The following is a 26,195-nucleotide window of genomic DNA, read 5'->3' as shown; positions in this document are numbered from 1 at the left end:
CTCTCGCTCGCTCTCTTTCCCACACACACACACGCAGAGATACACACAACCTGACAGTCCACCTTTAATTTGAATCTAAATCAGGTGAGGCTCCTGTGAGAAGTGGAGGACAGCTGGTAATTGTATAACTTCTGCAAAACACGACTGACTTGGAGCTTGGAATATTTTTGAAACATTATTGTCACATTACAATACGTATTGATAGTTAACCAGCTGTGTCGTGGTGGGAGATTTGTTTATACATTTTCTATTTTATTTCTTGACTCGTATGCACACCAGCCGATTGCAGCAGGTAGGAGACTGCAACATATAGGTGAAGACTGTTTTCGGGGCTTTGCACCTTCAGCACCATGAATACGCACACGCACTAACACACACACACACACACACACACACAAACCAGCAGTGCTAATAGTCCCAGAGTAGACCAGTTGCCAGTGGACAGAGAGGTGGCCTCCGATCAGTTTCGCTCAGTGATCTCAGTTTTAAGCCGCTAACACTTTCAACCATGCTCATGAAGGGAAGGCCACAACAATGCAGCCCATCACATAATACAGGTGAGTAATGGAAACCTCACATGTGCGCCACAGTTTTGCTTTCTTAAAGCATTTTAATGAACTTAAGATTTTTCACCACAGCAGATTTTTGGTGGTGGTTTTATTGATATTGAATTTTTTTCAATATTTCTCCATTTGTGGAAATCAGTGTCTTTTTATTTGCTGCTGCTTTTGTTTTTGATCGAAAATTTCAAGCACAAAATGTGTTTCATGCAGTGTTCTGTGTTTGAAATATTGAAGTATCTTCAGAGCCTCCTGCTTCAGTAGTAGTAGTATTCAGTCTCATGTATATATGTGGAAGCTCCATCTGAGAAAATGTATTTTTTTAAGATAACTATCTTTGCTATTTACATTTGTCTTATTTCATATCTTTTTTCATTTTTTAAGATGAATGATTAGTACAGCAAAAGTGCAATACTTTTTTTCACCATGAAGTTGTATCAATTGTGTGATAAGAAGACGTTATGTTTTGTAATATTAATTCAAAAAATCGCAGCTTTATCTTGGACCATCTTGATTTATTATGAATGTTTTAACCGCCTACTGAAATTGATTGTTTAAACATTTCAGAACCATCTGAGTTGTTATATCGTTCTTGATTTATAAAGTGAGATGAACTTCAGACAGTGAAAGCTACTGTATGTCTCTTTTTTACTTTCATCACGGAGATAGCAGTCAAATCAAATACAATGTAATGCAATTAAAGAGCTGTACAAAGAGGGGGAGATAAAACACAAGAGGATAGGTGGTGATTTAGCTTTAATCACTTTTTAGAATAGAAGAGCCAGAAACTCAAAGAGAGAGTGTTTGGGTATCTTGACAGTATGTGTATCGCTCTTGTTACTTGTCAGTTTTAATAAATTCTTGTCAAGAAAAGTGATATTTAATGATAAAACCTGTTTTATGTAAATGCACAGACTACAGACTGGCTATATATGCCTATATATCAGCTGAGTCATTCATCTTTGTAAAAAGGAAAGGAGAATAAAAGGGAGAGGAAGAGGGAGAGAGCAAAGGGATTAGGCCGTTGATTGGATATGGTTCCCAATTCAGCTCCCTGCCAGTGCCAATAAGAAAGAGGAGATACAATAGTAAAGGAGGGGGAAGCGAGGACAGGGTGGAGGTGGCGGAGTTTGATTGTAATGGAGTCAAGACCCCTAACGGGCTGTCAGATGCTGCTCACTTGCTGCACAGTCACTCCTTACACACAAACACATGGCGGCTGTGTTTGTGTTAGCGTGTGTGAGTGAGTGTGCCCCGGTGATAAATCTTAATTACACAATGGAGTGCAGGCCATGTGCCATCCCATCATACCATGTCAAATCTCATAAGCAGCACAAACGAGTGTGAGGGGAAGCGAGAGAGAGAAAATGTGCATATCTATACAGAAAAGAAGGAAGAAGCAGAATAGAAAAGGTAGAGCCAAACATGGGGTGCAAAGGGAAGTGGATCTTTGTTTGGGGTGCTCTGGGGTGAAACTACTGTGGTCCTCCTTTTAATGGTTCACTTAGAGAACATAAAAGGCTTTTTGTGTTGTGTGACTGTTTGTGATTTCGCCATCAGCCCTGTCAATACTAATCCAATCTAAAAAAGCTCTGCCGGTTGCTACCAGTGAGCGGATCTAGTTTTGTCCCAGGATGAGCTGGCGGATGAATACACAGTTCTAGCATGTCAGGGAAAGAATGGGGCTGGGGGCGTTGTTGTGGCCCGCTGAGTCATCGTGGCCAGGGTGAGCTCTAAAAGCAGCCCCCCAGCCCCCAGAGTAATGGTTAATCGTGGGAAGTCTGGTGTTAGGGTAAGTGTGCCTGTGTGTAGGCCGAGCCTGTTTGTGACCGGTTGCGGTGGGTTTTGGCGTGCCGTGGTGTGACAGGGCCAGTCAGGCGGATGGGGCGTGTGTTGTTGTAGCCGTGGCGGTGGGGAAAGCCCTGTACAAGCAGCTCTCAGCTCTGCTGGCTGGGAGAAGAGCCGGGGCAGCTCTCCCAGAATAAAAAGCAGAAAAAAAGCTCTGTCCTTTTGTTTGCATGGCTGTTGTGTTCCCTCTGCTGTGGGTTTGGGAGTCTGGTCTGTGTGTCCTCCTGGTTGTCTGTGTCTGTCCCGTTGTGACATTCGGTCCTATTCTGGACCTCGGCTGTTGTGCTCTGTCGCCACAAAACCTCACACTGACAGAGTCCACTTCCTGGAATGGTGGTGGCAACCCAGGAAGTGTAACCTTTGAACCACAAAGCGCTGATCAGAAAGTAGTAAGTGGCAAAAGGTAACTTTGTCACAATGAAGGAAACAAAAAATGTACAGCATACATTATGTTTTAGATATACTGGATTTTCTTTCCACATGATGACTGTCTAAGTTGGACCAAGTCTGTTCCAGTCTGGGTCTGTTGGCAGTAGAGAGATAAAACTCCACAGCTTTATCCACCATCCAGTCTGAATTTAGTTTCCTGTGTTTCTTTCACTTTTAAGCACCTTTTGCAGTATGAAAGGCCATTGCAAACTTTATTTTTTATTGCAAATGAACGTGTGAGACTTTGTGTTTTCCAGGATTATGGTGGTTGCCCAAAGCTGCAAATCTAATCATAAGCTATGTTTCCATTAAGGTATTTTATGTGCATTTTGATGTATTGAATTGGAAAAGCTGAATGAAAACAGTAAAGTTTGAAAAAATAAAACAAACTAAATTTTGCCTTCGTCAAAAAATTGCTAAAAAGGGCCATGGAAGCTTTATTTATTACTTTCTGACTAATGCATGTTTAACTCACATAACTGATCAGTTGTTTGTGCTGTTGACGTCTTTCCTGATAATATATTAAGTTGTCTTTGTGTCGGTGCAGCATCAAACTTAGTACAATACTAGTTGACATGTAAGAACAATGAAAACTCGCCTAATTACACCACATTTCTGAAGACCTCTCCATTTTCCTATGATATATGGGTTAGATGGCTGAGGTGACTTGTTTTATCTTACAGATGTGCATCGCCTATGCAGCAACATCTGTGTATGTTTTAGTGATCTATTTGTGATCTTTAAATGTTATTTAGGAATAACTGCAGCTGATGTATTTCCTCATTTTCCTAAAGGAACTGTCCCTTAACAGTGCAATAGGTGACATTTTAAAACCCACTTTGCAGTGCAGTCCTTTTTTTTCCTTTTAAGCATAAACCCATATTCCTGCTCTTTAGTGAGCAGCCATTTTCAACTGCACAGTAAAGGAGAAGATTGAGCAAACAGATACTAAAATATTCAACCCAAAGCAGGGACACTTAAGCTGCCAGGTCTGCTGCCATTCTTAGTTTAGTGCCACTTTAAATAAAACAAGGGCACTGGATACCTTTCTTACTTTGATCATAAAGCTCTGGATACAGTTTCCTTTCATATTAGCTCTAAGAGGGGTTTTGGGCAGCACATACAACATATTGCCTCTTGGCATACATTAATCCTTGTTGATATGTAACAAGTGTTTATGCGTGGATCTGCAGAAACATCTATACCGATGTGTACCGGTATTAGTCTTAAATCCTGCATGTCTTGCATGTCAGGGCAGCTCTGTGGCTCTACACTGTTTCTCTTGTCGCGTGAGCAGCAGCATAATTGGCTTCAGTCCGTCTCTGTCACTCAGACCTGCAGCAGCTGCCACTGCAGAGCATCACAGTGTCACACATACACCAATCCCCTACAGTAGCTGCATTATGCTGAGGAAGTCTTTCTATACTGCACACAATATAAGAACACAAAGCACACATACAGTATAGAAACACATGCACACTCTCTTGCACGTATTAGCACACACACACACACACACACACACACACTCAGGCAGCTGCACATAGGAGTATCTAAGGACTGGAACTCTGACATAATTTACTGCCTCACTGCATTTAACATCCGCCTTCTCTTTCCCAGCTCTTCATCTCATCCGGTTTGGGCTGGAGTCACTGAATAACATAAAACATTTCTGTCAGAGTGTCTTCAGCGTTTGAATTATGCGTGAGGGGCTGTGCGTCTACTGTGTGTGTGTGTGTGTGTGTGTGTGTGTGTGTGTGTGTGTGTGAGTGTGTTGTGTTTGTGTATGTATGCCATTTCCAAAGTGCTGTGATTTTTGTTCTTAAACCAGGTTTGGTTGTGAAATTGCAGATGTTTCTTTACATTTTTAATTAGGACTCTTAAAAATAAACTTTAGGTCCAACATTTATATTCTCAGTTTGCCATTTCCCCTAAAAATGGACTGTTGTGTGCAGATAAACACACAGTGGGAGAAAAGTCTCTATATGACTAAGCTCAGATCATGTAATTTTACACAACAAACATAAACCCTTCCTGTTTCTGGAACAACAACCACTTTTTTACAGGTGACCTCCTCAGTCAGTCACAAGGCTGCTCATGAGTCGAGCTTGTTTCTGCTGTCGGTCTGCTGTCGCTCCTGCTTGCTCAGGTCACAGCTCCATTATCTGGCAAACACTGACTGAGTACTTCTGTCTCCATTTCTGCAGGCACAGAAATCGTGGATAGAAAGAGCGTTCAGCAAGAGAGAATGTGTTCATATCATAGTGAGCGCCAAAGACCCCCATAGGTGAGTAACAATCAGTCATATTGTTGGATGTAAATTACATTATTCTTCATTCCAGCGTGTGAGTGTGATATCCTACAAAATACTGGTTTTAAATACATTGGTAACATGGAACTACATAGGGTTAGGCAATAAAAAAAACACTTTATGTACAGAATTACTGGATAGTTTCATCTGGGGCATAGAACATGAATTTAAAGTTTACAACAGGATACAAAAACTGGCAAGAGAGAATGTGTTCATATCATAGTGAGCACCAAAGACCTCCATAGGTGAGTAAGAATCAGTCAAATTGTTGTATATGCATGTAAATTAAATTTTTTTTTAATTCCAGTGAGTGTGAAATCCGACAAAATACTGGTCACTGTTTTAAAGACATTGTTTACATGAAACTACTTAGGGTTAGGCAATAAAAATACTTGTTTAAGGTTAGGAAAAAGAACAGAATGATGCTTAAAATATCTACTTATGTATAGAATTACTGGATAGTTTCATCTGGGACATAGAACATGAATACAAATTTTACAACAAGATACAAAAACTGGTGCCCTGGATCTTCCCTCCTTGAAGTGTCTTTATGCTTAATAAATGGACACGATTTCGTGGGATAGCTACAAAATCCAGTGCATTCATTTGTGAGAAATTCAGTGCCTTACTTGTCTTTGGAATAACTACAAACCATTATGAGAACAGCCTGAAATACAAAGGAGAAAGAAGGAAAGTATATTTTTAGTTTAAAGAGGTCTGTATAAAGAAGGTCTGTATATTTAGGATTCATTTGCTTCATTATTTTGCTGTAAAAGCCCTTAATAACCGAGTTAGCGCATGTGAAAGCTCACCTCACATATAGCAGATTAAGAGCCCTGTTTCTACTGCTGACCTTTTAAAACATGCCTCAGAGTAATACCACGCTGGCCTCTATTTGCATCACAGTTAGATGCTCTTAGCTAATGAGCCAAAATAGTGACATTATACATTTTAAAACCCCAAATGTGCAGCTCAGGGCCAGGCTGGTTCACAAAGAGTAAAATTGCCATGTCATTTTAAAAGGTTATTAATTTAAGGAACACTCAAGATCAAGTCCACAGGTGTGCTCTGCTTCAGTACAGCAACGTGTAACTGTGAAACTAGTAAGGGCCTTGTCTGTGTAATATTAATACTATAACATGATTGGAATGATAAGAGCACTTCAACAAAATGTAGTGTAGCGTGTAGAGAGACACTTTTGCTGTCATTACTTCAATATTTCTCTCATTCTGCTCTGCAAAGTCACTGTCACAGTTATCGAAATCTGAACCACAGCTGATGATGTTGCTTTGGGTGACAAACTCAGAGAGGCATGTCTAATCCCTGCAGTACCGCCTTATACACACTCATACAGGAAATGGCACTGTTTGTTAGGTAAACAGAATTAGCATAACTGGAGGAAAAGTGGGTGGGAGCCAGAAGCCAGGAAGAGGGGAAAGAGATGTTCCTCAAGATCAAATCAACTTTTCTCTTTTTAGTCAAAAACACTTGTGTTGACGCATGAGGCAGAAGGAGGCAAAATACCTTTGGTACGATTTGACGGAAACATGAAGTGATAATCAAAGCCTCCTGACTCCCTTTTCTCCCAGGGCTCCCACTCCATCCTGTAAGGTGAAAACGCTGAAAGCTGCATTCAGTACATCTGAATAAGCATGTACTCGTGTAGGAATACTACAATCCAGATAACTGTCATTTTACTAACTCCTGTAGTTGCTCAGAGGGAGAAGGAGAGGATAACATAAGGGAGCAGAAAACAAAAAGAGACAGTGCCAATAAAAGATTGCAGGGGCCTTACAGATCCTTCTCCTCCTCTCCTCCCAATCAGGAGATGAAAGTCAGATGACAAGCTGTCACTTCATCCTTGCCCACCTCTTACTGCTCAGCACATGACTATGACTTCTATCACGCTTTTTCTCTCGCTGTCTCAGTCACACACAGTCTCTCAACCTCGTCTTTTTCCTTCTCGATGCCACAGTTCTTTTGGAAATCTGTTTTTTTTTAGGATTTCAACTATACTCTGTAAAGGACTGTGTTTATCTTGCATTCACTATTACTTTCTCCTCTCCAGGTGCTGTTGTGGTCGTCTGATAGGTCAGCATGTGGGCTTGCCCCCGGGCATCTCATCCAGTCAGAATGATAAGGCAGAGCGTTTGGCCAAGAATGACAGCCTGTCGGAGAAGTGGTCGATCAGCAAACACACACAGCTCAGCCCCACTGATGCCTTCGGCACCATCGAGTTCCAGGGAGGGGGACACTCCAACAAAGCCATGGTGACTCCCATAACAAATCTACTGTGTTGCATTTTGTCAGTATCCCTGCTGGAACCTTGCTTCTTCACATATACCCAAAGGCAAACAAGAACAGAATAACATGCTTGTTTCGGAGGTCCAAAAATACACATACAGACATCCAGGTGTCACGGTTAACTTGTGAGGTATTGACGTCTGAATGAAGCGCTCCCTTGTGTCAATAAGTGCTGTTTTGAAAAGATGGAGTAGGCTGAGTGGTCCTTGCTGAATACACTGTAAGAAGAGGATTGTATAAACTAGTGAAAGCTGAAAGTGCATAATAATGGAATGTGATTTGTAGATATTTTCCTCAGCAGCAGTAAACTGATGCAGTTTGACAGCACACAGGTTCACAGGAGGAAGCTGTCAGATGCTTGGCTGACTGAAATGAATTCAGCTCTTGGTCTGAGTGGCACAGTAATACCAGCGCTGTGAAAATGGTTGAATATCCAAATAATTAAATATGTTTTTTTGCGATTTAATACATTTCATACAATGCAAATAGGAAGACATGCAATGAGAAGTCTTTGTTTACCTTCCTAAAACCAGCTTCTCTTCCAAATACACTATACAATTTAAATGCATCACATGCAGCAAAAAATGAAGCATATCAGGATGGAGGAAAATCAATAAAATGAGTATAATTAGTACCTAATCATTTATAATTATTGATTCAAAAGGCACGTTATTCACACAATCAACATCTCAGCATCACATCACACCTACTACAGCATTCAGGGAATTCAAATGCTTTAGGCTGAATTATGTGTGATTTATTCCCTGTGTTAAATAATTCATTCAGACACATGTCAGGCTGGGTGTCTGAGGGTGAATTAGAAGGATAAACAGATGTTCTATAATGCATGTGGTTCTCCAATCACAGCAAACATCTGTTCTATACTGTTGTAGCCTGAAAAATGAAAGCCAATACGCTCGGGCAGGTCTGCAACACTGATACAGTGAGCTTTTTCTATTTCATAATGTTGCTCTCACAGATTTCAGATTGATTGCTTTTTTTTTAACACAAAATGTGATCACATACTTTATGTGTGTGTTCCTGTTTGTGTGTTTATGTCTGGCACATGCACACTTTAGGTCACCATGTGCCAGAATGTGATGCAGATCTGGGACTGAACCTTGCTGACACATGCCCCCCTTCTGTTTTCAGTACGTGCGAGTGTCTTATGACACCAAGCCTGACCTGCTGCTCCACCTGATGACCAAGGAGTGGCAGCTGGATCTGCCCAAGCTGCTCATCTCAGTCCATGGGGGCCTGCAGAACTTTGAACTACAGCCCAAACTCAAACAGGTCTTTGGCAAAGGGCTCATCAAGGCTGCCATGACTACAGGAGCCTGGATCTTCACCGGTGGGGTCAACACAGGTGAAGTACAGTTAAAAAATCATGCTACTTTTGCTTGGTTTAAATATTTCTGTGCAGTGTAAAAAATGTTTAATTAGGATATTTTATCAGCAATGTGCAGCCTCGCTTCTTTTTACACAAGATGAGGGGCCATTCACTTGTGTAAGGAGGATGATGAGTGTGTTCAAATGTTCTTCATCCGTTATCAGCTATTAAATTACCATTTATCAAACCCCTCAGGGCTGCAAAGATGTTGAACCACTGGATCACTTTGAAATGATTCTTTTATGTATATTACAAGCTCGACTCTACTTACAGACGCTCATGTTTTCGAGCAGACAGGTGAAAGATAACTCTCAGGGAGTCTGGACTGCTTAATTTTACTGCGGGAAGTCAATAAAAAATGCTGTGACATTTAAACCAAATTTTATTACACAAACTGTATCAAATCAGGGAAAACTGTTTGAACAAAAATGTGAAAAGATTTTTTTTATTACTTGCATGACAGAAATGACTGAGGAAGCAATTAGAGCCAATGATGAAAGTATACTTCTCTGGGAGTGGTAATCCATTGAAAGTGAGGAAGAGGAATTTCCATGTTAGAGCCTTGAAGAGTCGAGGTTGTGGAGAAGATCGGCTTAATACTTGATGACTCAGGAAATCTCATTTCAGAGATACTGAGTAGCTGGATGAATTTGGCCTGGAGCAGGATTTATGGGGAGCTCATTGGACCGGATCTGGAGCGGTGGAGGGCTTGAAGTGTAGAGGAAGTCCAGGGGGAAACAGGGTCAAAGTGTGACAGCTGATGAAGATGATTGGGTAACAGTGTTTGTGACAAAATATGATTGGTAGAAATGAATGCATGGGAACGGCCAGCTGACAGATTGACAGCACGTGAATTATGCATGAAAATCATGCATATGGAGAGTAGATCTTAGTAAGCTATGGATAGTGGTGTGAAAATTGGTAAATGCTTTCTGCAATGAATATATTGATGATATTAAAAATGAATGACCGTGTTTCAAAATGCTTTCGTTTATCTCCTAGTTTATTTGTGGCCTTTCTACCAGTGTTTTTTAGTTGTACACTGTTTGTAATATTATTGTTTTCTAAGCCTACTAACAGACAAGCATTTTTAGATTAAAGTTAGCAAGCCGTAAATAAGAACAAAGGTACTGCAAGACAACATTTTTGATATGTGTGATAAGAACAGATGAATACAGCCGTGGATGCTGTAGCGGGCTCACTTGAATACAGAAAGGAATAGAAAGTAAGATTTAGTGACACAATGGGTGCAGAGGCAAGAATCAGGAAGAGAGAGAGGCCTGAATAATGGATGGAGGGATGGATTGAAGGGACAGTTGAGGTAGAGAAAGAATGAATTTCAGCAGGAGAGATGGGATAAGATGGCCTCCGGGTCTGACCGCTGCTCCCCTGAGGACAACAATCGGAGACCTGAAGCTACGACCCGTCTGTGTTTGAAGCTGTGTGTGTATTCGCATCGGCTGCCACGCTGTTGTGTCCTGCGCCTCACAGATCTTGTTTATCTTGCACAGCAGAGTGTATCATTATCTAAGTTTACACTGTGTATTGATCGTGAAAGAACTGATTTTTGTTATCTGTTTCCTGTGTCCTTCTCGCCAACATGTGCACGCACACAGGAGTGATTCGCCATGTGGGTGATGCATTGAAAGACCATGCCTCCAAGTCAAGGGGGAAGATATGCACTATTGGCATTGCTCCGTGGGGCATCGTAGAAAATCAAGAGGATCTTGTTGGAAAAGATGTAAGTCTCTGACAACAAATAAACATAAAAATATGAAACCGTTTCAGAGTGGGTGCTTGCACGCTTTAGCCCTCACTTTTGTGTATATATATGTGTGAATAAAGTCACGTGCCAAATCCCGTAAATTGCAGTTGACAGCTTATTAGCTGAGATGCTGAATAAGCCAATCCAATCAATGATAAACACTCCTTCAAAGTGAGCTGGACAGCTCATAGAACCACATGAGACTGAGCACATGCTGACTCATTCAAATCTCTGGAATCAATGCTATGTTATAGTTAAATTTTTATCAGTGTGTGTGCGGCGCTGCTGTCCGACTGAACAAGTCAAGCAGAGCAGATTAATGTTGGTAGCTGAAATGAGATTATTAAGTGCTGAAGCTCTTTTCCTTGCTTGATTGGTCCCAACTGTACGCCTAATGACCAGATTGTCAGGCGCTGCTCCACTAGACAGAACCCAAGCTTCTCAGGAACTGTCATTAATGTTGCATAAATATTCTTCCTTTTAGTGTCATTTAGTATAACTTTAAAAACAATAAATGTGCAGCAGCCACAGCCTCCAGGCAGTATGGGTCACACCCAGAAAGTATGGACTCCACATCTTCCATGATGCAACCAGTACAGTCTCTTGGTTAGCTTCTCTCTCCTTAGTAAATACTCATAACCTGATGCGCCAGATGGTTTGTTCCAAAGCGCCATCTGAGAAGCTGTCATTGGAAACTGTTCGGAAAAGGGTGGGCACTTTCACAAAATGCTTGCCAGGTGATTTGATGAACCATCTGTATATCACCATCTATCATGGGCTGGCAAAGCCTGTCGAGAAAAGAGCGAAAGCATATTTTACATGAAGGAAAGCCTTCAGTGGCGTTCTTTGCTCTTTCAATAAAAAAAATATACTCTCCAGTTCTGATTTAACTGATTCTATTGCAGCATCTGTGCTAATCTCTGTAAAAGATGCCATTGTTGTTTTGAACAGTTGAGCAGTTGCCTCTCCACGCTGTCAAACACACCTCACTGAAGCTGCCAGCAGCTCCTCATGGTACTCCGGTTGGTCCCAACCACTGGCAGTTCTGACACAACTCATTACTTTAAGCCTGACAAGATTCTCTCTGTATGTTGTGATGTTGTGAGAATCTAGCTGCCGTGCAAGATAATAATGCTCATGCCTTTCCAACTCAGTGTCCCAGTTTGAAACAAAAGCAAGCCATTAAAGACTTGTAGCCCCCAAGCCAAGATAATCTCTGATGACATCATTAGGGTTATGTTTCCAAACTTTGGAAAGCTTCCTCTGTGGCCACAGATGACATTATATTCACTGTGACAAGAAAATTGAACTTGAGGTGTATAATCGATGGAGCGCTCCTTAAATTAAAACTCTTGAAAATAAAAGCTGCAAATCCTTTTTTTTTGCATATACTTGCATTACATAAATGGTGCTAAGGAAACAAGACCTTATCATTAATCCTTACATTTTTCCTCAACCGTGGGCTTCTCTTAATTGTTATCTTCTCTTGCATAGGTGGTGCGTCCATACCAGACCATGTCCAACCCCATGAGCAAGTTGACGGTTCTAAACAGTCTCCACTCCCACTTCATCCTGGCAGACAATGGCACAACTGGAAAGTATGGCGCGGAGGTCAAACTGCGACGTCAGCTTGAAAAACACATCTCCCTGCAGAAGATCAACACCCGTGAGTTAAATTTACTGTATCTCCCTGTCATGGTTATTGCCAGATTGACCTACTTACCCTAAATTAGAAGAGGTGTTTTTAAATGACACAGCGAGTGATAACAGCATAATGAAACTGTAATCCTTGTTTTATCGACAACACCACCGTGGGTTAATTGGGTTCAGACTCTATTTTATAGCTGCAACCAAACTAAAATTATCATTACCTGCTTTATACTGAGCACATGCTGTCAGACAGCGTATTTTTAGCCAGCTGTGATATAACTCGATGAGCCTTTGAAACCCTCCCTCCCTTCAGGAGGGGTTTATTTTTTCTTTTCAAAGCTTCCTGACAGCTCAGATGAACTCTTTCCTCAAATGAACCTGCTTGATAAGCTTAATTTCCTTGTTCTGAGGTGCTGCAAAAATCTTACCAAACAAGCTGATGATCACAGAGATAATGACCAGCACACAACCACTGAATATGTTCATACACACTGCATTGCAGACACAACGAGGACATTAGGTCATGTACACACACCTAAAGGGATCAACGGTGCATCAGATGTTTGTATTTTTATAGAATTTTTGTCTTTTTTTGTACTTGACAGTACAAGGAACATGGTACAAGAATGGTATTTTAAACTTCTGGGTCAACATCACAGACATCAGGGCGGTCTAATTTTTGGTATATATTTATATATTTCAAAGGGGTGGAGCCTGATTTGACTGTCAAACTCACAGTTTAATCGTCGCAGTGGTGAAAAAGGTTTTTAAACAAAAGATCTTTCCATTCTGGCTATATGGAGGTGATAAATGTCTGATTTTACATAGAATTGCATCATTTCTCACAACAAATCATGATACACATACATAGTCTGTTTTGGTATTAATATCAACCTACTAATAACACTGTAGACTAATTGCTATATCCAAATCTGTAGGAAAATTTAAACCTTTGAAAGGCTTAGTAACAACAGTATAAGCTTACCGTTTCAATCATAGAATACATTTATTAATCTGAGCACTAGCAGAGTGCTAAATACATTTTTAATTTATTACATTCTTTGTCAAAATCAGCAGGCAGAGGCACGTAGATACAGCTGATTGCCTCTTTCCCGACACTTTCCTGTCATTTTCTTTCCGCCTGTGGATTACTTAAAATAGAAGAATTAAATTAGGCCCAGAAGGTCTATTTACCTTGAGAAAAACACAGAACGTGACATGTTCTGTCTGTCTGTCTGATCTACTCTGCTCCACTTCAGTACTGTGGACAGCGGCGCGCGCACACACACACACACACACACACACACACCCTCTACTCACAACAAACACCACTGTCTATTGTGAATCAACACCTAATTGTGGCAAGTGGGCCAGTCATTTTGCTGTTGTTTTTCTGTATATACATTAAGTTTAAACAGAGTTGGACCAATAAGCAAAACAAAATTTATAAAAATAAAACACAATACGATGATCAGTTGACATCAGATTCTACTTTGAATTTTTTCAATTGTGGACATCCCTAATGTTTTGACAGCAGTTTTGTAATTATATCCTCTTATTTATGTGTCATAAATAACAGTATATTATTACACACTGTTGTTGAGCAGAATCTCACTCTATTTTGTATTTCTGTGCAGCTCTCCATGTATTGTTTCAAAACATGTTGCATCAAAAGTATATTATGCTCATAACAAGGCAGAAAAAGTGTATTTTAATTCATGTTTGTGTGAGACGCGGGTGTGTATGTCCTGCATGTATACTAATGTGTATTTTCATCTCCACGTGCACATATTTGCCTTTGTGTGGAGTGTTCAGCCACCGTTCAGCCCTTGTCACATTGCATTTCTTCGTTTTTCAATTTCCACATTCTACCTTAGCTGAGAACCAAATGGATTTGCATGAATACAAAATGCATTTCTCTGTCTTTCTCTCTCTCATTCTCTTATTCTCTCTTTCTCACACGAACACAAAAAAATTCACAGGCACAAACACGCAAACCTCTCTGATACCCTTTAAATACATTACTCAATAGCCTCTCACAGCATTGTGTACAACGTGTCAGAGCCGGGTACAAACCGGAGTCAGAGAAATTTTGTTTGCAGCTATGATTTATTTGTTATTACCTTCTTTTGTTGTCAACATAAAGCCATTTTGTAATAATATCCTTGGGGTTTGGGTGACATGAATGCACACATTTCAACATCAATGCTTATTCAAAAACTGTCAGGAGATAGATGCCACCAAATGAATACATGGTTATAGTGTCGAGAGCAATATGATGACTCAAATCTTACCTTTGTCAACACCGTTTCTGTTCACTGTCAGATTACTGATGCTCTCCGATAGGGACTTTATAAGCGTGTGTTAGATGTCACTCAGAATGAAACTGGGCTGTTTTATCCACTAGCCACTACTCCTCCTAACACCTTGACTTCAGGGATTTAAGAAATGTCCCTGGGTGCTTCACCATCCAGTCATGTGACCTATGGACTTCCCTTTGTCATCCTATGCCTGGACTCATACAAAAGGGGCTGGGAAGGCAAAGGGACGCCCAGTCGTCATACGAGCATCTGACCATCCATATGATAATAGTAAAAGTACTCCTAATTATCCATCATGTGGCTAGCTCCTCATACTGCCTAGGATCTTCTACTGAAATAAGCTGATAGGTGACCCTGTGTGCTGTATATCTGCTGCTGAAACACAGAGCCATCACTCTGAAACTAACCTTAACCTCAGCAGTCTCTGAGGTTGACACTGATAACCAGCCTCAGCTTTATAACCTGTCAGTCAGCCTGGCAACAGTTTCCCTTTGTGGTGAAGTACTCTATCTGACAAAATGGAGCCATGGCCATGACATGATACATAACAATACCTACATAATATAGCATTATGAGATTTGGTACTTTAAAAGAACAGCATTTGCATAACAAAAGCAAATATGCCTTCTTTTGTGTGGGCACTGTTTTTGACTAAATTGAGAACATGTGAAGAATCTTGCTATTGTTGTTAGGAATTTCCAGCCCTGTTGCCTGAAAAAAATGTTGCCCTGCTGCAAACCACAGATACATATTTATATGTAACATATTTTACACCCTTTAGGGCCTATATGAGATGCAACAGGATTTCAAGTAACTCCAATTTAAAATCTTATGAGTCAATATTTGACACTTTGACACTATCAAGCTTCACTTGCTGCAGAAGGGTTGGGTTGGACGTCTGGGTAAAACTATGGAGACCATGGTTTGTGTACCATGTGAAAGTGAATGTTAAGGAACAAAAACACTTTTTTAAACCCCAAATCACAATCTTTTCTGAAACTTAACCAAGATGGGTTTTTTTAACCTAAGCCTAACTAAGTACTTTTTGTTTTAAATCATGACATTAACCATGTTTTCAAACTGCAACCCAGTAAATCAAAAAGTAACACCAAGGGGTCCTGACAAAGCATCAGGATGTGACGAGTAGGGAATGAGAACAGGTTGCAGCAGTTCATCAAAATTACAATTCTGGGTTTGAGAATGTTGTAGTTGGTAAATTTATAAAACGTAGACATTATCATAAAGCTAATTTAAGATCAGCCCACTGGTTAGAACCATCGGTGTTTGAAAAGTGTTTTAAATAAAATGACAAAAAGAATGATTCATTTTAAAAAAGAGACGACAGCTGTGCATGCACACACTCATTAATAACAGGTGATGTTGAAATCAAAGACATTAAATAAGTATTAATTATTAATTTGTGAATCTTCATGGCTGTGAAATTTGAGGCTCATTTTAAGATTCTTAACGTGAAAATAAGCCTCCACTAGAGCAGCTGCAATCCTGAAGCTCTGCATATCAATTAAGGGATAATTTTACTCCCAAGAGATGTCAGCGAACACAACTATTAGCAAACGAGGCATTTTTTCTAGTGAATGCAGCTACAATTTCTATTGCACAGATGTTTAGTTCAAGGTGCGGCCCCAGTGTGTGGTTACTGTATGCGCCTGTATAATATACTGTACCATGTTGTACGTACGCATATATCCTTCACTTCTTCATTCACCTCTGAAGGTTTTGTCAGACGAAGACCGTTTCTTGATTTGATTACCTGTCTACGGTCAGTCGAGGAGAGCATCAATTTTCCTCACAGCAGGGGCTCCCGTGGGATCCAAGAATAGCCTGAGGTCCTGTCAAGGAAAGCAGGATAAAGAAAGTAAAGAGGACAAAGCAGTTTAGCTTGAATGGCCTAACATGTGGGTTGCGGACCACACGTAACCACCAGCTCTTTTTTTCTCCCCTCTGTTTTTCTCTTAACACAGAGTCACACACACAGCACACAAACACAAGATGAAAGAAGTGTGGTCGATAGATATGCGTAATCTCCCCCTGTGGTATTTTTGTGATGTCTGGGCAATCCTGTAGCTAATCCTACTGTGCCAGTGTGCGATTTTCCATGCAACGGCTATCACTATACGAGTGCCGGAAATGCTGTAGCAATCAAATTGGCTTCACAATATTATAACACAGTTTTTAAATATGGGAATCGATTCCATATAACAAATGTGTGTGTGTGTGTGTGTGTGTGTTTGTTTTGGCCTGGCTACACTCTGGAAACAGCTTTGATATTGAAAACAATGTGTAAACAAATCTTCTGGGTCATAACAGTTTTACTGAACCCTTGCTACATTCTGATTTGCTGTTGCCAAAAGACATTTGTGGTCATCTTGAACAATTTTCATGGCAAGTTATGGCAGCACCATTGGCACCTGTCAAAACTCATCATTGAAGCACAGTTGGGTGCCTCCTGTACCTCTTAACACCACCCTAGGTGACAAGATGTGAGGCACTCTCTCTGCATACTTTTCCCTCCAGTCTACTGTATTTTTGATGTTGTGGAAGGTGTCACCTCCTGTGGTTTTGTACCCTCTTCAGTGGAAAGTGGACAAGAATATCTAAGGGACAGCTCAGATTGGGGGAAAACAAAATAAATAGCTTAAGACAGGAAATGGAGGATGGGAGGCTATAAATGTGCCGGATGGACTGGAGCCAGCGTTGTGCCGCACCGTACATGCATGGCTCTCTCGTGACTTGTTCAGCCGGACGTGGTCGAGCTTGATAGAACAGACGTGAGTTGCAGATGCTAATGAGCCTGCATAACCGTGACAGGGATTCAGCTTGGGCGGGATGTTTCACATGCAAACAGAGGGACAGAGCTTAGAAACCAGTGATCATGAACATTGCATAATCTCTTCAACTCTTGACTTGGAAAAAAGAGAAAAAGGTTTCTCATACAAACACTAATTTTTCATCTTTAGGGCTGAACACACAGGAACACATTTACAGTTTAGCTACGCCTTAACATCTGCTGAAGCTTGCAGACATTGTCAAACTCAAAGAGGAAGAAAATCAATGAAAATGATTGGCACCATTTAGCTCAACTCACTCAAACACTGCACGTCTCTTTTGACATGTCTCCATGTGGCTATAATGCTTTTTAATCACACACCTGCCCCAGAGAGATGACAAGTTAAAAGAGGAAGAGAGGAGACTGAGAAAATGTAGACAGAGAAAAGGGATTGAGGCCGAGCAGAGAGGGGAACAGAATTATATGAAGCGCAAAGAAAGTGCGATGCAGCTGTGGAGGATGCAGGCAGTGAGACGAGATATTACCTTGAGGTGTCTTCACTGAAATACCAGGATGAAACAGTGAAAAGGAAGCAAAAGAAAGAACCTAATAAGCTTGAGTCATGGATGTTTTCTTGTTTTCTATCTTAAAAGTGAAAGGGAAAATGTCAGAGAACTCGCCTTTATTCATTGACTCAAACACACTTTTTGCACAGCAAATTCTGTTAAATTGGATGCACATGCCAGACCCAAGAAAGAATAGTTATTAATTTGTGCAAGTTGAGGTAAAGCCTGCAGTAATGAATGACGCACCTTGAGTGTGCCCTCTTCCTGCTCACCTCAACTACTCTGAATATTAAAATGGTAGCATACTGTATGCACATTGTATATTGAATGTGTGCGTAGGTGTAGGCAGGTGTGTGCTTTAGCTCTGAGGCTACTGTGTGACCTTCACTGACCCTCCTATATGAGTGCTTTCATTAATCACAGCATAGGTAAAAGATGAAGTAGCTGTGGTAATTGAATCCAGAAGCCATAAGGCCTTGCGTTTCAGATTAGCTGTGACACTGTGACCTCCAGCATGGAGCACCCATTACAGAACAGATTATAGTTAAGCTGTGGTACATGGGAAGTCGAGAGGGTAGGAATACTCTTCTTTCAAGCACTATAAGCGCCTGGACAAATTCTTGATTTTTCCAACATAGCTCATAATATCGAACATTTTTTTATGCTATCCTACTGTGCAACCAACTGGATTATGTGGTAGCTCTTGTTCTTTGACACATATCACAAAGCTGCAGTTTCACAGTGTGAATCTGGCTTAGAAATGTCACCCTGTGCTGGATGTGACTGTAGCCAATAAATCACTAATAGCAGCAATATAATATGCAGTAAACAGGGCTGCACCGAATAGTGTAAAGCTTAATTCATAACGTTCATGTCTATTTATTCTGGTTAAATCTGGTGTTTCTATCTAAAGATTAGGCTGTACTAAAATTATTTGTATTACATTATTTATAGAGATTCCTGTGGTGGATGTGCAGGATTGTTTTCAATGCATGTGATCCAAACATTTTCAATAACTCTCAAACAATGAGACATGCAAAAGTCAATTTTTCCCAAAGTTCACAACATGTTGAATATAATGATTTAACCTTTCAAAAATAAACTTTCTCTGTAGTCAAAAAACTCACAAAGGACAGAGCACACCTGTATTAATCGAAAAGTCTGCCAACAATTGAAAAAGCACCATAAATGACATAGCCTCCTTTAATCTGCTCAAATTAAAATACAGACTTTATTTAAGTTGAAGACATCATTAAAATATGACAGATGTTCAAAGGTTCATTCAAAAACCTCAGCAGAAGCTTAAAATGTAAAAGAAAAAATACATTTAAAAAGACATTCTGTACAGCCCTAGGAGTAAAGTTTGTACATTGTGCTGTGCAACAATTAATATTCAAAAGCTATTTAGATCTTTACTAATTAATTCAGGTCTCGGGACAATCAATACTATGAGTCATAAATTGATTGAGTTTTTCATGAGGCCTCTGGTTGGTGGTTCGCTCTCTGTGGTGGTGCTGCATTGATGACTGGTTAACTTGGTTGGGCTGAACTGACTGTGGGAGCGGATCAGTAGATAAAATAGTTGCAGACATGTGAGAATAAGCGCACAGAGACAGCATGGGGACAATTGAATTCATTGAGGGTACGGTGCATTTGTGCACGAATGGATCAAAAAAAAAAAAACATGTCAAAAAGATAAACATGAACCGCCAGAGTGTTCAACCCTGTGGTGGAGAGATAATAGAGCCAGTAGTGGGTAGGGCTGGATACAAGACTTGCTCCAGGTATTCTTCCATGTTCAGGATGTGCATGAATTTCAACATGTTACGTGGTGGAGAAAGAATTTGAGTTCACGATCAGTAGTGCAAAAACTGTGGAAAATGTGTTTTTTTCTATGTCTTCCTTTCTCTGTGTTGTCAAGGTGTTGTTTTTAGTATGTGTTACCATAGCCTGATAAAAAGTGATGGGCGTAGCTACCATGATGTCACCCGCTGGTTTGTGGACTATGGTTTAGAAGCCTGGAGTTTAGCGTTAAGGCTGTCACCATCTTGTTTCTTTAGAGCCAGAAGTTGCCATAATTGGACGAGAGGGTAGAGCTGGGGAGGAGGACACTAAGTTATCAGAACACTAGCACAGACTTGGTTTGCTATATGCATCCATAATTCAAAATGAACAGCCGACTACTTGGAGTGTCAGTACAACTTAATGCTGAACAAGACGTTTTTAGGTGGAAATATTTGGGTGGACAGGTCTGGTGCATGTTTAAGGCACTTCTGCATAAGCTTCAATTTTCAGACCTAGAGGTTGCAGCTTGTGTGTTAAAAACTCAGATTTGTACTGTGATTACGGGCTATATAATAATCCTGATTTACTACATAACAGCATTTTTTAATAGTTTATAGTTTGGCTGGAGTGAAAGTCAAAACAAGGTGACATATTTACGACGACCAGAGGGGGGTGAGGACTGAAGCACCGACATGATGACATGTTTACTGTTGCTTTTATGGGTCATTTAAAGTCAGAGGAGAAATGTATATTGTGGCTCATTAGTTGCTGATACAAAGTTAAACGAGCTGGAACCAAAGTGTTTTGACAATTCAAACTTTTAAAAGAAACCAATTTAAAGCCCATTTGTACTTGTCTTTTCAAGTGACTTGTATCAGAATAAAATTTGATACACTTCCATTGATACTTAGACATGTGTGCATTTCTGTTGGCCAGACTATGAAGGACTTTTTTCTGTTGTTTTAAATGATGCAGAGGAAATGAGCATCAGTTCTCACCGGGGACAGATTTAGTGAGTGGGTACTTGCATAGACAGCTTTCTGACATAGATACACTTGGGAGGAGTAAAGCTTACGTATGTGTCCTGAAGAGAATGGCGCACTTCTTGCTAGAATACAGGACAATTTTAATTTCAGTTCTTCTCAAATGCTTCTTGGATGCGTGTACACATACCTATTCTCCACCCAAGACACATGAAATAAAGGTACATGTAAGATAAATGTGGTCTTATGTTCTTGTTTTGTAAATATGATTTAAAATACTATTTTATTTGCCTCTGTGGGAAAATATTTTCCCTCTAGTAGATGCAGGTTAACACATTTTGAACCCACAAACACACTCTAATATATATATATATATATATATATATATATATAGATATAGATATAGATATAGATAGATAGATGGATAGATAGAGATATATATATAGATATATACATACATGATATTTTCATGGTGAGAGCTTTTATAGAAGCTCATACACACCAATCAATCTAAAATTCTTATTTTCCAGATGTAAATGTATTTTTCTGATCAATGACACCATTAATGATTGATTCTCTCCGGCTCACAACCTCTGTAACATGCCAACTCCACTGAAATGACTGTTAAAATTGTGGCTAAGACCATCTGATTTAATCTGAACTCCTTTAAATAAGTAACAAAAAATGGCAGGACACGTAGATGTCACAACATGACCGAAAAGCTAAAGTTTGAGAGAAGCTTTGCCCTTTTAATGTACCGCACCCCCTGACCTTTTGTTCTGTCGCCTGTCGAGTCATGTTGCCCTCACAGATCTGATGTTTCCTATCGGGTTCAGTTGTTGCTAGGATAATGATGTTCGTGTGTGTATGGTGTGTGTGTGTGTGTGCGCGTGTTTTTTTTTTGGTATGTGTGTGTGTTGGGGGGGGGGGGGGGGGGGGGGGGGGGTGCGAAGACTACGACCCACATACTGTAGCACACCTCCTCCAGTCATGCTGATACTAATTTGACACATACAAGGACAAACTCGCAGACACCCACACACACCCACCCAAACACACACACACACACACACACACACACACATAGAGGATGACTCACTGCAGAATCCTTAATTAGGACTATTTAAGCATGTTATGTGTGTCTCTCTTACACGGTCCTCTTTCCCTTCGTAATTCCTTCTTCCCCATTTTCCTTCCTCCTCTCCCAGGCTGGATAAATATAGAAAGTTGTGGCCACGGAGCCTCATCAACCACCTCTCTCTTTTTCTTCTGCCTCTGCTTTTTCACACAGTTTCACGGTAGTTCCCCCACCCCCCCGGAGAGACAAGGTGTGGGCAGTGGGTTAAAACTATGTATGTAATACCAAGAGACAAGGGAGAGAGTAGGGGTTTGCCGATTGTGTTACCTGATGCGTTGGAGTGTTTGAATGGTGCACGGATACAGTCATTAAGTATAGAGGGTGGGAAGGCTGAATGTGTTTAGAAGAGACGGTAAAGAGTGTATAGGGTTTATCGTGTAGAATGTGTATTGCAGTGTGTTTTTTATGAAATCCCGTATCCACAGAATATACTATATACTCCTGTATATCTCACTGTATAAATCAAATATAATGATGTATACAGTGACATAAGTTTGGGACTGGTGGGTTTATTGTGATTAGTAAAATCTGTTAAAGATATTTTATATTATTTATAGCAAACCTTATTTCTGCAAAAGGATGGGAACAGTGAACCAGTTCCAAATTCTCCATTCATTCCTTAACCGCTTATCCGCACTCGGTCACGGGGGACTGGAGCCGGTCCCAGCTGACATTAGGCGAGAGGCGGGGTACACCCTGGACAGGTCGACAGACTGACACACAATCTCATTCACACCTACGGACAATTTAAAGTAACCAATTAAACGTAAGCTGCATGTTTTTGGACTGTGGGAGAACTCACGCTGACAACATGCAAACTCCACACAGAAGAGCCACAGGTCGGAGTGGAACCGGCAACCCTCATGCTGTGAAGCAAGAGTGCTAACCACTAGACCACTGTGTAGCCCTCAAATTCAATTCCCTTTTTCATCGATGCCAACATGTTTTTTTCTGAGAGTTGCATATTTTAAAGTAATGACATCAAACTCCTGCGTCTAGACTGCCGGAAACTTGCAACAACAACAAAATAGAGACATGAAGGAGATGGGGAAACGGTACAAAATGTGGCAGGGCTGCTTGTAATGTCTGTAAAATGAGCATTCAATATAATGGTGGAAACTCCATTTATCCAAACAAATGTAAAGAGCAGCAGCTCTTCTTGATAAAATCATCCAAGTCGCAGCAAACAGACAAAATTCTGAGACATCTATTCTCCGCACAATGTCTAATACCTATTTTCCACCAAAATATCAACAACTGGCTTTGTGCTGCCTCGTTTGAATGAACCTCCCACCTGTTTGTACCGCTCCTCCCTCCTGTGTGGTGTGTGTCTGTGCTGGCCGCCAAAACACTAACACACAGATGGGCAAGGAGAATTTCAAGGTCGGGAAAAGTTTGGAGCACGGCTCCATTGTGTTACGCCACCACAAAAATAGCTTCCAGTAGTATTTATTTTTGTGTTTTAACTATTTTTATTACAAACACACATTGTCCAATAACAAGTACTTACATGAGCAACCGAGTGGACCCATACAGTTTGTATTTTATCATGAACAACAGAGAGAGACACATAACAATAAACAACAGAATTGCCCTCCCACCTTCACCCCGACTTTACTCCTGTGATGGACTTAAACATCTTCATTAGCACTCACTTCACCTCACTTCTTCATGCGCAAACACAAAGAAACAGTGATGGAATATAAATGTATTGTGAGAAATGATGAGAATAAAACACTTTGTGGAACGCTGCACCATAGAGTTGCATATTCGGTGCACTTCAGTAAGATTGCAACTTCACTAAATATGCTAACAGATTAGCTCTCCAGCTGTTGGCTTACATTTTCAGAACAATAGATATTCTTATGAAAGTGCAGACTCATGTAACCACCCTTGCGAATGTTCAACTGCTTACTGTTGTATTTGATATAAAGGGAGAGTTCAGACCGCAAAATCCGCCTCCACAGATAAAATAATTCAAAGGACTCTCTTCTAACAATCACAGGCTTAAATTTTAAAGAAAGTATAAAATTGCAAGTTCAGGAGAAGCAGCAGTTGGCAGACCGTTAACACCGCTATGTTTAGGGTTTCATTTCCCAGTCAAGCCCCCAGCAACAGCACTGGACTGTGGCAGTTTTTTGGTGGCAGCCCCAGTTGGAATTCAGGTCACGGCATGTGGATGGATCCAGGAAAACTTTCCATAAATACAAATGTCTGTAAAACTTAAAACAGCGTTTCTTCGGGATCACACACAGAGAGGTTACTCATTGAATTAGGTCCAGTTAAAATCACCTGCAATAAGAATTTTATGAAATCATCGTTTTGTGACATTTATATGCATTAAAGGGCACTTACAGGAGGAAACAGGAAAAACTTTTTTGCCGTGTGTGCTGGGTGGGCAGCTTTAATTAGAATGAACAGGCTGCCAATGAGCTGTTTGGTTTCTTCATCCATGTTTTGATACATCGATGTTCCCACAGGAATAAACAGAGCACTCAAAGCCCTCATCTGGTAATTAGTAAAGTTGACTGTCAACGCAAGGTCAAAAGTCATCCTAAAATGTGCCCACTGTTTTGGGGTAGTCAGGCAAAAGAGATTTTATTCCATTTGTGGTTTGTGTATGTGTGCGCACCTCTATCTCTGTGTGTGTGTGTGTGTGTGTGTGTGTGTGTGTGTGTGCATGAGTGCGCTACCAATTAGCAATGACACAGCTGTGCTTTCCCTCTCCTCATCTGCGCCTCTGGTTTCAGTTGAACAATAATCTGCTTTAGATACTGCATCTCTGCCTCCAAAGCTCACTCCTCATCAATATCAATGCTTGATCCGACACAACTGAAGCTCACACACAAGCAGGTAACAGCGAACATGGTCGGCCCAAAGAAATGAAAGAATCAGATACAAAATGCAAGTTATTAGTTCGTCTGCTTCTCTCTCACATTTAGCTCTGTTGATGTATGGTCGTGTGATGTGTTGTGGCACAGTGACGTTTTACCTCTTTGAAGTAGGCAAGGCCCCTAAAATATTCTCCTTATGTAACTGTCCCTCTTGCAAGGCCGCACGAGGCTGTGTGAGGCAAAGCGTAATGGTGGTGCTTCGGAATGTGTGCGTCACTTGTGTTTTTGTGTGCGTATGTGCATACAGTATGTAAGCGCACATCTGTATTCGCTCATCTGCCGCCGTGTGTGTGAGAGACAGTCTATGCTTTCTCCTCTGTGAATTATGCAGACCAGGATGAGGGTGCAGGGCGGAGAAGATCCGGCAGTTACACAGCTTTTGAATTAGAAGAGTCAAAACACCCGGCAGAAAACACAACCTCATGAAACAGAATGGGAGGGAGAGGAGGAGAGGAGGAGAACGAAGCATCTATAGAAAGGAAGACTGGAGAGACAGGAAGTGAGCTGGAGAGCAGGAAAGGGCAGGATGCCGGGAGGAGGGTTTAGGAAATGGTTTGGACTGGGACACACAAAAGGGAGAGAACATAGGAGGGGTAAGAGAGACTGGGACTCTGGGGTTTGAGAAATAGAGTACAGAAAGGAAGCAAAAAAGAGGGCAACACAAGCAAGAAGAAGGCAGGATATTCCTTTGAGAGTTTGGCAAAAAGTTTTAATATCTAGAGTACAGTAACTTCTCCTGTACATAGTCTCACTGTGTGCAGAAAAACCAACCTGCTAATTATGCATAATTACCCTAAATAGCCTGTGATTAGCAGGCAAGGAGCCATTTTTATGTCGAACAGTGGAGGGTTTATCAGTGCAACTCACACACACACACACACACACACACACACACACACACACACACACACACACGTCCGTGCCACAGGAACAGAGCACAAAGCGCAAAGTGGGCTGGTTATTTTTGACAGTGCTTTTTTTAAAAGCCTCTCTACCATAATTAGAAAGTGTTCAGTGTCTTCACAACACAGTCATAAGACATCACAGGTGTCACGATTGCACCTTGTTAACACGATTGAATATAGTTTTTCTATTTATAGATCAAGTGTTGCTGATGTAATGAAAAACCTATTTATTGACTGCTATTATTTTTCCAATCCTAAACTTCCCTCTTCTCATTTATATCCCCTTTTCTGTGTTGTTCATCCCTGTTTTCCTTTCTGTGCAATCACTCCCCCGCTTGTTTTCATGTGCAGGTATTGGTCAGGGTGTGCCGGTGGTGGCTCTGATCGTAGAGGGAGGCCCTAATGTGATCTCCATTGTGCTGGAGTATCTCAGGGACACACCTCCCGTCCCCGTGGTAGTGTGTGACGGCAGCGGCAGGGCCTCAGACATCTTAGCCTTCGGACACAAATACTCGGAGGAGGGAGGGTATGCACTCACACGTGCACATTATGCTGCACTTA

The 26,195-nt window shown here is 40.9% G+C and overlaps 1 protein-coding gene across 3 annotated transcripts in view; it reads left to right on the top strand.

The window, feature by feature from the left end:
- trpm3 (transient receptor potential cation channel, subfamily M, member 3) overlaps positions 1-26,195 on the top strand; it is a 133,568-nt gene that overhangs the window by 50,487 nt on the left and 56,886 nt on the right. For all 3 annotated transcript variants that reach the window (XM_059336249.1, XM_059336248.1, XM_059336247.1), the window contains exons 2-7: positions 5,042-5,121; positions 7,214-7,415; positions 8,602-8,815; positions 10,456-10,580; positions 12,099-12,270; positions 25,986-26,160. In XM_059336249.1, the coding sequence (XP_059192232.1) occupies positions 5,042-5,121; positions 7,214-7,415; positions 8,602-8,815; positions 10,456-10,580; positions 12,099-12,270; positions 25,986-26,160 (968 nt within the window). The remainder of the gene's footprint in view (positions 1-5,041; positions 5,122-7,213; positions 7,416-8,601; positions 8,816-10,455; positions 10,581-12,098; positions 12,271-25,985; positions 26,161-26,195) is intronic.

This window comes from Centropristis striata, chromosome 7, assembly GCF_030273125.1.
Source record: "Centropristis striata isolate RG_2023a ecotype Rhode Island chromosome 7, C.striata_1.0, whole genome shotgun sequence".
Taxonomy (NCBI): Eukaryota; Metazoa; Chordata; class Actinopteri; order Perciformes; family Serranidae; genus Centropristis; species Centropristis striata.
This window is presented reverse-complemented; position numbering and strand designations above follow the sequence as displayed.